This window comes from Aotus nancymaae, unplaced genomic scaffold (assembly GCF_030222135.1).
Source record: "Aotus nancymaae isolate 86718 unplaced genomic scaffold, 86718_ANA_hifiasm-v0.15.2.pri h1tg000051l, whole genome shotgun sequence".
Classification (NCBI taxonomy): Eukaryota; Metazoa; Chordata; class Mammalia; order Primates; family Aotidae; genus Aotus; species Aotus nancymaae.
This window is the reverse complement of record NW_026988465.1, coordinates 2,211,196-2,225,528: the sequence shown is the minus strand read 5'-3', so window position 1 is coordinate 2,225,528 and position 14,333 is coordinate 2,211,196. Positions and strand designations below refer to the sequence as shown.

At 44.6% G+C, this 14,333-nt stretch overlaps 1 protein-coding gene across 5 annotated transcripts in view; it reads right to left on the bottom strand.

Annotated features, from left to right (window-relative positions):
* CDYL (chromodomain Y like) overlaps window positions 1-14,114 on the bottom strand; it is a 182,979-nt gene extending 168,865 nt beyond the window's left edge. For 3 of the 5 annotated variants that reach the window (XM_021672666.2, XM_064362947.1, XM_064362949.1), the window contains exon 1: window positions 13,711-13,785. In XM_021672666.2, coding sequence (XP_021528341.1) covers window positions 13,711-13,734 — 24 coding nt within the window. In that variant the 5' untranslated portion in view covers window positions 13,735-13,785. Of the gene's footprint in view, window positions 1-13,710 lie in introns of all 5 variants that reach the window. The other 2 variants (XM_021672664.2, XM_064362948.1) reach the window with 1 other exon arrangement.
* Between the last annotated feature and the right edge of the window lie 219 nt (window positions 14,115-14,333).

Genomic DNA, 14,333 nt, shown 5'->3' with positions numbered 1-14,333 from the left:
AGGTCACTTACAGATAGTATTAAAGTCCCAATGTTAACTGCTCACTCAAAATTAGTTAAGTAAAAGCTGTCTTCATATTTAAAAGGTTTCACTAGTATTATATTATTTTTAAACTCAAGTCTTTCAAACACCACCACCCTTAACAAACACAGGAAGCTTACTGAAAGAGTAAATAGCTTCTTCCTAATGCAGCATATATCCAAGAGAGATAACTGAGGAGAACAGCAAATCTACCTATATGCTTATTGCTTTTTCTTATCATTATCACCGTCCACACAACACTGGCTTAGCAAAACCCTGATGGGCTGATGTCCTCAATGACGCACAGCAGGAGAGAAAACCCATTCTCCAGCAAGGACAAACAACCCACAGGGAAGGGGGAGCACGCAGGCATAAAGGGCAGCTTTGTGCAGGCAATTCGTTTTGGAAAAACAGGAAGATTTTATTGTTCACCTGATGTCTTTCACTAAGAACAGGAAACTACACTTCTCTGAATGGTTCAACTCCACATTACTCCATGGAGTGCTGCGGAGGCTCTACCCAGGGGCAGGTGAGAAGAGTCACACCCAGAGTAGGTGGGAAAGAGCCAGACAGGGCCAAAAGCATGAGAGCTAGGGAAACAGAGCAAAGTGAGTTGGGAACAACTCTGAACTACAACAGTTTTCAGTGGCAGGTGCTTCTGATGCACATGGCCCCTCAAAAGCTCACAGAGCACATCACAGAGCTTCTCAATGACTGAATTGGGTAGCAGGCACTTTAGTTTGAATCACTGGAGTTCCTGTCCACTGAGATTAGGGGAGATGCCTAGTGGGGGAGGCTGCCAGGGCCAGGAAACCAGAAATGAAGCTGGTCCAGCAAGACAGATGTAGCAGGGAGGGCCCACTGTGCGCGTGGCAGGTATCTGTCCCCTGGATCTTCCCCTTGCCCAGAGATGCCACTAGGGGAGTGAAGTGCAAGTGAAAACCAGGAGCAGCCGGGCATAGCAGCTCCCGTCTGTAATCTCAGCACTTCGTGAGACCGAGGAGCAGACTGCTTGAGCCCAGGAGTTTGAGACCTGCCTGGCCAACATGGCGAAACTCTACTAAAAATACAAAAATTAGCCAGGCATGGTGGTACAAACCTGTGGTCCCAACTACTTCAGAGGCTGAAGTGGGCAGATCACCTGAGCCCAGGACACAGAAGTTGCAGTGAGCAGAAATCACACCCCTTCACTCCAGCCTGGGCAACAGAGCAAGACCCTGTCTCAAAACATAAAAACCAGGAATTTCTGCATGAAGCAGTATGGCTTGGCTATTTCTGGAACAAAAGGTAAAAGCCAGGAGGAGCAGCACCTGGGAGCCTGGGAACAGGGAGGGCTCTAGCCCACATACCTCCACCTTAAGGGACAGAGCCAAAGGAGGCTGGTCCACCTGGTGCAATGGAGGAAGCAGCAACATCCTTCATCCCTGGACAGCAGAGCAAAGCCAGTGGGGGTCCCAACAGGTCTGGTGGGAAGGGGGCTGGCTGTTCAGCAGGCAGACCACAAATTGCAGAGAAACATGGGTCACACTAGATATGAATTCCCCACTTTTGCGTGCTCAACGGTGGTGGGGAAGCACAGAAAGGATGGGAATTCCCATCCTACTTTTAGTTCCCACTCCAGTGACCCAGGAGAGTAAGGGCTCAGGAATATATGGGGGAGGGGGGTGTTCTAATATTTGAGGGTTCCTGACCCACTTTCAGGGCCTAGGGCACACTGATATCCTTATTTGCCCCGAGGCTTCCTTTTTTTTTTTTTTTTTTTGACAGAGTCTCACTCTGTCATTCAGGCTGGAGGGCAGTGGGGCAATCTCGGCTCAATGCAACCTCCGTCTCTGGGTTCAAGCGATTCTCCTGCTTCAGCCTCCAGAGCAGTTGGGATTACAGGCCCCACCACACTCGGCTAAATTTTCGTATTTTTAGTTGAAATGGGGCTTTGCCATGTTGGCCAGGCTGGTCTTGAACTCCTGGCCTCAAGTGATCCTCCTGCCTTGGCCTTCCAAAGTGCTGGGATTACAGGCGTCAGCCACATGCCCAGCCTAAAAAGCCTTTTGAAACAGTTCGCCAGACCCCAAGTCATGTCTGTTTCCCGTTACAGAACTAAGCCACTGGGAGCCCCAAAACAGGAACCCTGAGCTTTCCTTTCATTGGAATTATGACTGTAAGACTTGAATTTCGGCCAGGCACAGTGGCTCACACCTGTAACTCCAACACTTTGGGAGGCTGAGGTGAGCAGATCACTTGAGGTCAGGAGCTTGAGACCAGCCTGGCCAACATGGTGAAACCCCATCTTTACTCCCATCTTTACTAAAAATACAAAAGTTGGCCAGGCATGGCGGCACAAGCCTGTAGTCCCAGCTACTCAGGAGGCTGAAGCAAAGGTTATAGTCAGCCGAGACTGCCACTGCAGTCCTGCCTGGGCAATGGAGCAAGACTGTCTCAAAAAAAAAAAAAAAGACTTGAATTTCAAAGCAGCCCGTCCCCACTCCCACCTTCATGGCTTTGGTTTCCTTCTCTCCCCAGCGGCCTTTCTGTCAAAGGTGAGGGGGCAGTTTTGCTATTAAGCTGCCCAGCTCAGGACCACGATCTTTCTGTTGACTTTGATCAGATTTCTGGGCAAGCTGATTGTGTCTGGTCTCAGCACTGAACGACTTCTTCCAAAACATACACATGCATTTCCACAGGCCCTCATTTCCATGATCTTTTCAATGTATTCTACATAATCACCGCAGCCTCCTCATTTTTAAGCAGCCCCAACCTGGAGCTACTTAGGAAGGACTGTCTCCCTGAGGAATGTACATTTAGGTATGTACCTATCAACTGAATCAAGACTTTCTCAAAAAGTTCATTTACAAGCAGAAGTCAGCAGTGTTGAAGGATGGCGTACCAAATGATTCCGGGGGAACTTTTACTCATCTAGGTGCACTCTGAAGGAAGGGCACAACCAATCAGTCTAGTTAGCATCTCTCCTCAAGCACACATCTCTACCTCTTTCCACCCCTAAAGGTGCTAATAAAATCATCACTCCCTCTTGCTTTAAGTTCAAAAGTTCATGTACATACGAGAGAGAAGCTAGAGGACTAAGAATCCCAGAAGCCTGTCCCTGCCGAGAGAGTTGGCTACATGCTACCTCACGTGCCTGGGGTGTGAGACAGCTGAGAACTTCCCTCTGGACTGTGCAGATGAAAAGCCAGGTAACACAAACGCAAGTGGGCAGCCATTCCTCTACTTCCCAGGCCAGGGTTCTGCAGGGCCACAAGCAAGTGCAGAAGCCAGGATCAAGAATCAGGGCAGGAAGAATGAAGCCTCAATTCGAGGGACCTGGCAGATGGCTGAAAATCAGGTTAGAGAGGCAGAGCTGGACATGCAGACAATAAAACCCATGGAAGAGGGAGGAGGAAAAGGGTGGCAACTCCCTGGAAGACATGGAGTTTTCCAACGGTACTCTGGTCTAGCCCATAGACAGGGAGGAGTTACGAAGCAGACTGGTCCTCATTCCAACAGGGACCCGATAAATGCTTCCACAACCAACTCAAGGCAACAGCACCATCACTTTTTTAAAGTACAGAGAATAAGCAGGCAGACTCAAGATAAAAACTACTAGTGCACGGTCCTTCGAACCCCTAGCAATAAGATGACTGCAGACAGAAAACAAGCATTTTTAATCTTTATTGGGTAAAAACAATTACTAAAATAAGCTCTTTATATCTTTTTTGAACTACTTAATTCAAATCTTATTTACACTTCACCAAATCAGCGAACGCCTCCTGTATCCAGCATCATTATGGAAGATAACAGTCCGTCTCTGCTTCTGAGGCTGCAGTACACACACATAGCAAGAGACCAAGTGCACACAAGGCCACTAACCCACAGCTCAGCTTCCTGAAACATCAACCTGAATCAAGGATCCATGGAGAAGAGTTCCTTGGTAAATATGTTTAAGATATTTCATATTGAATCCCAAAAATTGTATGGACTATGTGGTTAACATCACAAAACATGTAAGATAACTTGAGATTTCAACAGGTCAGGCTTGCAAAGGCCATTTCTTCCCCACTCCCACCTCCACCTCCTTAGGAGAAAACCTGCTGGCTCCTCTGCCATATGGAGGACTTGGATGGAAATGACAATAAAATTTGTGTTTAAGTTTACCATAAAAGTAGACTTAATTTTTTCACTTACACTTACATAGCAACACTTTTAAAAAACCATTCTTGATAGCTCTTTGCAACATACGCCTTTTCTTTCATAAGCATGCCCTTCACTTGCTCTAAGGGGCACAGGACTGGCCTCAGAGCCTGTCACCCCAAGACTTGGAGTGCCATCACCAGCTACCCTCTTCAGCGAACTTCATGAACAAACTTATTAATGTCAATTCACCTGCCTCTGGCAGAGCCTTTTCCTTTACCAAATAATCTGTTTCTAATATGCTAAAGATGTCAGTTAAGTCCAAGAATATAATGCCTAAAGGAAACGTCAACGGTCTCTAAGAGAGACCCAGAGCTGTCATGCAGTGTACATGGGGTGGTGCATCTTTTTGCAAGCTAAGGTGACTTTTTTGGTCCTGATTCCCAGATATGCTAAAGAGCTGCGATGTCCACATTAGTTACATGCTATTAATAAAATAAGAAAAGCTTCTATGTGCAACCATGTGATGCCCTGAATTCCTTATCAGTAAACTACTAATGAAAAATGGGTAGATGCAGATGAAAAACGGGTACATTTTAACCAAAGAATATTCATAATGTTCAGTCAACATTGCTGGGTTTTATCAACAAACACTAGGAAACTAGCAACATAGAAAACTTGACATAGCAGAGATCCCACTACAGATGGAAATGAGACACAAAGTAAATAACAAAAGACATTCTCTAAATATATTAAAGCTAACTTCTCCACAAAAGAAGAAAGTATACTACACAATCATACGTTGCTTAACCAGAATGATACGTTCTGAGAAATGCATTGTTAGGCAATTTCATTGTCATGTGAACCTCACAGAGTGAACTTACACAAACCTCAATGTTGTAGCCTACTACATAGCTATAGGCTGTACGACAGAGCCTATTGCTCCCAGGCTACAAATCTGTACAGATGTTACTATACTGAATACTGTAGTCAATTATAATACAATAGCAAGGACTTGTGCATTAGTCTGTTCTCACACTGCTAATAAAGACATACCTCAGACTGGGTAATTTATAAAGGAAAGAAGTTTAATTGACTCATAGTTCCACATGGCTGGGGAGGCCTCACAATCACGGAGGAAGGTGAATGAGGAGCAAGGTCACATCTTAAATGGTGGCAGGCAAAAGAGCTTATGCAGGGGAACTCCCCTTTATCAAACCATGAGATCTCGTGAGACTTACTATCAGGAGAGCAGCATGGGAAAGACCCACCCCCATGATTCAACTACCTCCCACAGGGTCCCTCCCGTGACACATGGGAACTATAGGAGCTACAATTCAAAATGAGATTTGGGTGAGGACACAGTCAAGCTGTGTCAACCTGTGTATCTAAACACAGAAAAGGTACAGTAAAAACGTGATATTATAATCTTATTGGACTACCATCATAAGACCAAAGTGTCATAAGTGTCATTACGTGGTGCATGACTGTATATTAAGGCAGGCAGAACAAAGATGTTGAACACTTTGCTTCAGAAGCAATTGTGTTATAACTATTATAATCCATTTTTATAAAAAGTCCCCTTGAAATCTACTATTTTGTATTTTCAATATCATTAGGTAAATCTCAAGTGCTGGTTCAAATCCCCCATCCCTGCTCATGATGTGACAAGTTCCAAATCAGTAAGGTTTCTTCTTCAGATTCTGGCAATAAAAGCAAACACGGCTTCAAAGGGCCCTCACGTTACAAGTTAACTAGATCTTTAATAAAATGTAACTCTTATTAAGAGTCATACTATACAGCACTTGTAGGAAACCAGGAAAATATCCCAACTGCCTCAGTAACTGCCTCCAACCCAAAATAATGACAAAATCATAAAAGTGAACAAACACCAAAGACTTGAAAAATGAATTTCAGAGTAGGTAAAAACTCCCCAGAATATTTCAAAGTTAAAAATGTAATTACTGAAAATTAAAACTCAATGATTGAATAAAACGGCAGATTAAACACAGCTCATTAGTGAACTAGAGTTTAGATCTAAGGAAATACCTAGAATGCAGCACATACAGAAAACAAAATACAAACAAGGAGATGGAAATGAAAGGGCAAAAGACAAATAAGAGAGAATGAGATAATCCAACTGATGCCTACATGGAATTCCAGATGAGTTACAGAGAAGCAATCTTTGAAGACAAATTGGCCAAAGCCATTTTCGAACTGATGAGAAACAAATCCAAAAAGAAGCACAACATATATATCCACCTAATTAATAATTTTAAAAAATCACACAAAATATACTGTCATATTAAACAAGAGGAAACCAAAGTCAAAGAGACGAGCTCAAGAGCAACCAGAGACAAAAGACAGATCTCCTAGAAAGTCACTACACCTAGGCTGACAGTAGTCTCAGACCAGCATGGTGGCTCATGCCTGTAATCCCAGCAGTCTGGTAGGCTGAGGTGGGCTAATCACTTGAGGTCAGGAGTTCGAGACCAGCCTAGCCAACATGGTGAAACCCCATCTCTAGAAAAAATACAAAAATTAGCTGGGTATGGTGGTGCACACCTGTAATCCCAGCTACTCAGGAGGCTGAGGGAGGAGAATCACTTGAATCAGGGAGGCAAAGGCTGCAGTGAGCTGAGATCACACCACTGCACTCCAGCCTGGGCAACAAGAATGAAACTGCATCTTAAAAAACAAAACAAAACAATAACAAAAGCCAGTCTCAAGAATAGTGCAAAGGCAAGGCAGAAGACAATGGAGCACTGACTTCAGAATGAGCTGAAAGAAATTAACCAATTAACTGGTTTTATTTGAAATACTATTCTCTCTTAGAAAAATGATGGCAAAATAAAGACATGTCCAGATAATAATAATAAAAAACTAGAAACTTTTCCATCCATAGTCCTTCACTAAAGAAATCTCTAAAGGATACACTTAAGGAAAAAACAAACCCAGAAGGAAGTTCTGAGATAGAAGATGGATGATGTGATTGAAGAAACTGGTAAAGTCATAGGTGAATCTAAAGAAAGGTCATATAAAATAATAATGTTCTATTTTACAAGGGTTTTATATGGGCAGTAAGAAAGCAGTAGCATGTGAGTTCAGGAACACACCAAGGTTCAAGGATTGTAAAATCTTTACATTGTCAGAAGTGCCATTAAATATTGACTATCTTTAGACTACATGTATGCATAGTTTACTGGAAATAGCATATGACTTCTAAACCCAATCAGTGAGGTTTTAATATGGTTTTACTGTAGGCTGTGGCAGAGGAGAGTCTGACAAAAATCATGTCAAAGTGGTCCACAGAGGGCAGCCACAGTCAAGTCTTAGTTCAAAGGTCTAAAGTGCAGTTTACAATACTTGCTTTGGGTCCTATATCCCTCTGAGAATCAGATAAAAGCTCTTGATTCTCTCCACCTGAAATAAGCTCATATGCACTTGTATAAATTTTATAAAATTCTAGTTGAGGTTATAATTGGATTTAAAGTTATATCTAGACTTGTGATAGGCCCTCCCAAGACTTCCTGGAGAACATGAATCCAAAACTTTGCCCAGCTTAAAAGATTGAAGAGAAGTAAGTTTCTGTGGGAAACAGTGAAATTCTCCATTCTAGAGTTGAAACCTTGTAAGCAGATGAGAAACGAAGTGTAGAAGGAAGAGTAAGAGGCATAATGCTTAGGGGAGGAGGAACCTCAATGTAAGTAAAGAGTCAGGAAGGGAGACTCATTCCTGTAATTCACCCTTCCATTAAAGTAGCTCAACAATTATGCAGCGATTGCAATATTCTGACCTGTGGAAAATAATGACCAGAAAATGAATCTGAGCTTTAAAGCACTTACATTCTAGTGGACAAACATGTCAGGCAATAAAGGCAGAAAACAGAAATTACAACACCCTTAGCTAACTACCTGGTGCTTTTAATATTCCCTTCCTGGAAGTTCTCAGTTAACAATCAGCAGTGGCCAAGGAGCCCGCAGAAAGAACCAGTCTGGTCCACCCAGAGCTCCTCTCCTGCCAGGCAGATCCCCAACCCACCCCCACCTCCATGCATAGCCTAAGGGTCTGAAACACAGAAGGGAATATCCAAAGGCTCCTAAATCCACCTGCATTCCAAAAAGAAGCTTCTCAGAACATAAGATTCCTGTCTCCATGCAAACATTGACAATTATAATCTCGTGGTTTGGGTCTAAGAATCTGAACTGAAAAAAGACCCCAGGCTGGTCCTGTTCCACCTAGGAGTGCTCACAATATAAAAACTATCACTCCTTATTTACAAAAGAATTCATTTCAGGCCTGGCTTTGTGAATCACAGATATCCAAAACTGTGAACCAGAACAATGCAAAGAAAGTGTTGCCTATATACCATGAAAATACGCTCTGTGGTTAAAATCATTACAGAACACTAGGGAAAAGTTCATGATTCTCAGATATCACAGCAAGAAAGAAAAAACACTGTACACGTAAATTGAAAGTATTTCAAAGGAAGAGCACATGAGAGGTCTCCACACTGTTGCTTGGGCAAATGAATAAATTCTCAGCAACTAAGAGGAAAAAGAGCATTTAAGATAGGCTATTTTCAAAACACACATGCATGTTTGACCTCACAGCCTCACTATCAACTCCGGATGTCAAATTCACTCTTTTTCTTTCCTAATTTTGGTGATCCCAATCTTTTCAGATAGTTACGCCACATACAACATAAGCTGACCTAGCTTGGCCAACATCCATGAAAGGTGTCCTGGTCTTTGTGACTTCCATTTGAACTACAGATGGAGACTTTTTTCAAACTGTGCTTTTTTGGTTAATGTATGTAAAACCCTTGTGGTGCACAGGCGAGAACAAGAATCTTATCCCAAAGCAGGAAGAAAGATTCAAAAGATGTACCTTCCCCCCGCAAATCCTGATCATCCTTTCAAACTAATCAACCTTCAAACTTTTTTTTACACACTAGGTATGGTTTCATTCTTAACAGCTTCCATTTTTGAAAATAAAAACATAAATAGTCTCTCAGAAGGTCAAGACTAATCATTGAGAGCTTACTGAAATTTCAATTAACTATTACAGGAATTCTCAGCGGATTAACTCCACATCTACTGAGGAAAAAAGGAATTATTAAGACATATAAATAAAGAGAATGCTTATTCCATTTTACGACAGCGTACATTCCTTATTGAGTCCATGTGAATGAAGTCTTAAGGTGGTTACTTGCCTGCTAGATAAATTAAGGTCCTCTTAACCTCACAGCTTTCTTTGGTGATGTAATTTACAAAATATCTTCAAATCCTAAATCTTGAAGAAGGGAAAACAGGTTTTGTTTCAAGGTTTGAGAGTTGGGTGTTTTTTTCTCCCCCTCTTTAAAAATGGAAGATGTAGCTTGGTGCAGTAGCTCTTGCCTGTTAATCCCAGCACTTTGGGAGGCCGAGGTGGGTGGATCATCTGAGGTTAGGAGTTTGAGACCAGCCTGGCCAACAAGGTAAAAACCCCATCTCTACTAAAAAAAATACAGGCGGGCGCCTGTAGTCCCCAGCTACTCAGGAGGCTGAGGTGGAAAATTGCTTAAACCTGGGAGGTGGAGGTTGCACTGAACCATGCCACTGCACTCCAGCCTGGCGACAGAGGGAGACTATCTCAAAGGGGGGGAAAAAACATTTAAGTTTCAATTCCTTAGCTATCATCCTCCCTATTTTACTGATGAGAAAGTTTAGGAGAGATAGTTACTTAAGTTCAAGAAAACAAGTTACTTAACAAGCTTCTAAGAACAAGAGAAGGCTGGGTACAGTGATTCATACCTATAATCCCAGCACTTCGGGAGGCCAAGGCAGTGAATCACTGGAGGCCAGGAGTTCAAGACTAGCCTGGCCAACATGGTGAAACCCCGACTCTACTAAAAATACAAACATTAGCCGGGTGTGGTGGCACATGTCTGTAATCCCAGCTACTTGGGAGACTGAGGCATGAGAACTGCTTAAACCCAGGAGGCAGAGGTTGTAGTGAGCCGACATCAAGCCACTGCACATCAGCCTGGGAGATAGAGCAAGACTCTGTCTCAAAAAGAAAAAAAAAAAGAGAGAGAGAGAGGAAGGGAAGGAGGGAGGGAAAAGTACCACCCAGATCTAGCTCTAAGTCTAGAGTTGGGATGAAAGAAGTCCCTTCGTTAACTTCCACAAACCCCTCAACCGTTGTGTAAACCCTGGTTCCTAAAAAGACTATGACAGCTGATCACCTACAGCTGGGGTTAACGGTAACCTACAGGTGAAAGCCAACCCACTGCCTATTTTTGTGGAACCTACAAGTTAGGAAACGTTTATAAATTTTTAAGTGATTGGGAAAAAAATCAAGTGTGTATTTCATGATACATAAAAAAGATATGAAACATAATGATAGGAATTTTATTATCCATCAACAGTTTGAGACATGACACACAATCATAAGCGTTGTCTATGACTGCTTTTGCACCACATTGTTGTACTAGAGCAAGCATAGAAAGTTAACACGAAGACAAAAGTATGCTAAATTGTAGGGTTTTAATTGCCGGCAGCTACGGAGGACTTGTGTTTTTTTAACCTGCGGCCCCGAAAGGAGGGTGTTAAGACATTTTATGCCTGTAAACCACCTCCTGGACAGGGGTGGGGGTGAGAGGCTTTGGACATTTTGAGGACCAGTGGACTTTGGACATTTTGTAAAGCCGAGGTATGGTTGAGGTATGCAGTTTTATGGGCTTTTACCATGTCACACATGAAGTGAGCTGAGTGGCTGCAACGAAAACCATAATGTAACCCACGAGTCTAAAATATTTATTATCTGACCCTTTACATTAGAAGTGTGATGTAAAGGATGCTTGTCTTTTTGTGAAAACTATAGTTCTAACTTATGCCACATCAAAAATCTGTTTTTCCTCAATCCTAGCTGCTGGAAAAGTAGGTAATAAACCTATTCTATCCTTCAACTGACAGTAACTCTTCAAATTTTGCAAGGCTCATGCTCTACTCATCTTTTCCAGGATCTGTTCCTTTATTTGTTGTTCGCAAAGCCTAGTTTCAATAGCCATTTAAACATTTACTAAAGACCTATTGGTACATATCAGGTTCCATGCTAAGTTTTGGAGACATTTCCTTTTAGGCGAGAAAACCAAGGCTCAGCAGTTGGGTCACTCACCCAAGTTCCCAGTTACTGCAGACCTGTCCTCCTACCACACACACCATGTGAGTTCAAAAAAGCAAGGCTTCACACGTTTCCTCCTCTGTCAATACATCCCTCTAGATTTGTGGAGCCTCAGGCCAAATATAAAACTTCTATCTTAGTGTCTTTCCCAGCCTTGTCAGACTATTGTGTGTATCACTTCTGCCCTACAAATAATACTGCCTTTATGAAAACAATACAACTCTATACCTTTAGAAACAAAGCCAGATTTCCAGGAGGCATTTTAGGTCAGTTACAATACAATCATCATCACTTACTGGGTGCTTGCTATGGGAATTGTAGGGTGTGCTTTACATATGTTCTCATTTAAACTTCACATCTCTATAAGGGAAGCATTGATCCCAATTTCACAGATGAGGAAACTGAGCTTTCAAGGCTAATTTACCCAAGATGACAGAGATGGAAGTCAATAATTAGGTTGGTGGACTTCAAATCTAGGCTCTCGACTGCTATGCAAAACTTTCAATGTCAACTTTCAATATCACCTGAACTATACTTCTACAATACCTTTTTTCCCCAAAACTAACTAAAATAAAACCCAGAATCAAAAGTTCAATTGTGCAGGTGTATCATTTCTTTGCAATATACTTATTTCCTCCCCAAGAGACACTCCTTGAAAGCATGAACCATTCTCATAGCTCAGTATCTCCCTAGAAAACCTCCATGTGGCTAGCATTCAATAAAAGTTAAATGAACACAAACTTAGTACAAAATGTTATTCATAAATGACTTCTGTTAGGAATAGAAACCTGAAGATACAGAATAAGCACAGAAGGAACTAAACTGAGTCCATAATGTACTAGTGGGAAATGTGCTGTCTTCAGAATCATTCTTATACACCTAAGATACAACTTACGTATAAGGTGCTACTCTCAACCACTGAACTGATTCTGTAGTTATACTCATAAAAGCAAATGCCAAGAGTGAACACTCAAGACTAAATAACCAAAGAATTATCTCACGTAGGAACTAAAATCCCCCATACCCTCATGCTATGTACTTTCTCCTGTACAGACTTCACCTGGAAGACCTCAAGCATCCTAGCCTCTACTTCTGTCTTCCAGACACCCAACACTTTCCTTCCTAGAAGGAAAGCTCCTAAGAACAGGGAGTTTTTTTTCTTTTCTTTTACATCCCCAAACGACCTTAAATAGTATCCTGAATACAGTGGGGCACAGCTAATGTGTAAAATGGTTGAAAAGAATGGAACATTTTCAGTACCAGCTAAGGTACACTGACTACATACAATGTAAGGAGAGGCAACAATCTTACCCTTAATTCTACAGAAGGCAGCTTTCTCCTGAGAACTTTTGCAAACACTTGCTTTTAAAAAGCAACAAAAAGTTACTAGAAGACTAACATCGCTGACAACAAAGCTCTATTCTATGCCAACGGCAATAATACACCCGTAAGACAAGAGAACTGAAAGGATCCCTGGGGCCACAGGGCTCTACTTGTTAAAGATGCTTCCTTAAGTCTCTCAACACCCAGGTCCCTAAACGCATCATAAAGGTGAGTCTACAGAGTCTCCGCAAGTTTTGAGTCTCTTAGGAACTTATTTATAAATACATGTGAAACAAGACAATCATGTATCCAGAAGAACAGAAAGCCTTCCAAACTTCTGCACTCCCAGGAAGTGTACTTTTAAATACGTCAAAAGAAGTTACACAGAGACATACAAAGCATGTCTAAAGATCTAAATTGGTAACTCTCAAACTTGAAGCTGGTTTAAACCCATCGACCATAACTTAATTCTGGCTGTGCCCTTCTCATTTGCAATGCTGCGGCGCAAATGAATGACGGTGTATCAGCGTTAAATTTAAATTTCCTGGCTCTGGCCACAATGCTAACCTAATTAAAGCATGTGGTCAACGTTTAGCATTTTCGGTGAGAGATTTTGCATCGCTCTGGCGAACGGCAAAGTAGAAAGCGTTTGCACCGGTCTTCTCCCCGCCACCCCCCGAAAACCACCTCCCAAATGCTTTATTAAATGATCAAGAAACCCCCCCACCCCCCCGCACCGCCCACGGTCCCCGCCGAGCAGCAACCGGGATTCCACTTCCATGACCCACGCCAAGAGCACTTTGAGCTCAGTCTGAGCAAGTCACTAGTGTCAGCGCCACTTCCCCACGGCCGGGAGCCCCCCCACGCCCGGCAACTCCGGGACCCCCCGCCCGGGGCCCCTCGGAGCGGACACTCGGGCTCCCCTCGCACACATTTCCCGTCCAGCAAACTGCGGTCGCGGCGGGGGAGGGGACGCGGAGGGCGCGGGCGGCGAGCGGGGCCGTCGGGCGGCGCGGCCGGGCCGGGAGGGGCGGCGGGCGGGGGGCGGCCCGAGGCCGGGGGGAGGGGAGGTACCTCGTACAGCTCCTCGGAAGCCATGGTGGGCGACGGAGTTGCGGGCGGGAGGGGCAGGGTCGGGGCGGGCGCCGGCGCCGGGCGGCCGACACTTTGTTTCAGTTGGGTCCTGCGTGGCCTGCGCTTCCTGCTCCCGCGGCCGGCCGGGCGCTGGGCACGGACCAGCCTCTCACACTCCGCGGCCAGTGCGGGCCGGCGGCGCGGCGGGGTTGTGCGCAGGAGCAGCTGCGCAACGCGCCCTGGGCGCCCCGCGCTCACTCCCCGGCGGGCCGGCTCAGGCTCGGGCTCATCGCGCCCCGCCGCGGGGCCGGGCGGGCTGAGGCGGGCGCGGCGGCGTGCGGGCGGCGCGGCCGGATCGCGGCTCCCCTCTCCGGCGTAGTGCAGAAAGCTTCCTACTTGCGACCAAAAAACCTGCCCCGGCTACTGAGCATGCCCAGTGCGGCCGCCCGGCCCGGTGGAGCCGCGCTCCCGCGCTCCGGGTTTTCGGGCCGCCCGCCCGGGAGGGGCGGGGCGGCGGCGGGGCGGGGCGGCTGAGGGGAGCAGTGGGCTCCGCTCTGGGCCGAGGCGGGCGGCCGGCGGGGCCGGGAGCGAACCGGCAGGAAGGGGAGGAGCGGGGCCGCGGG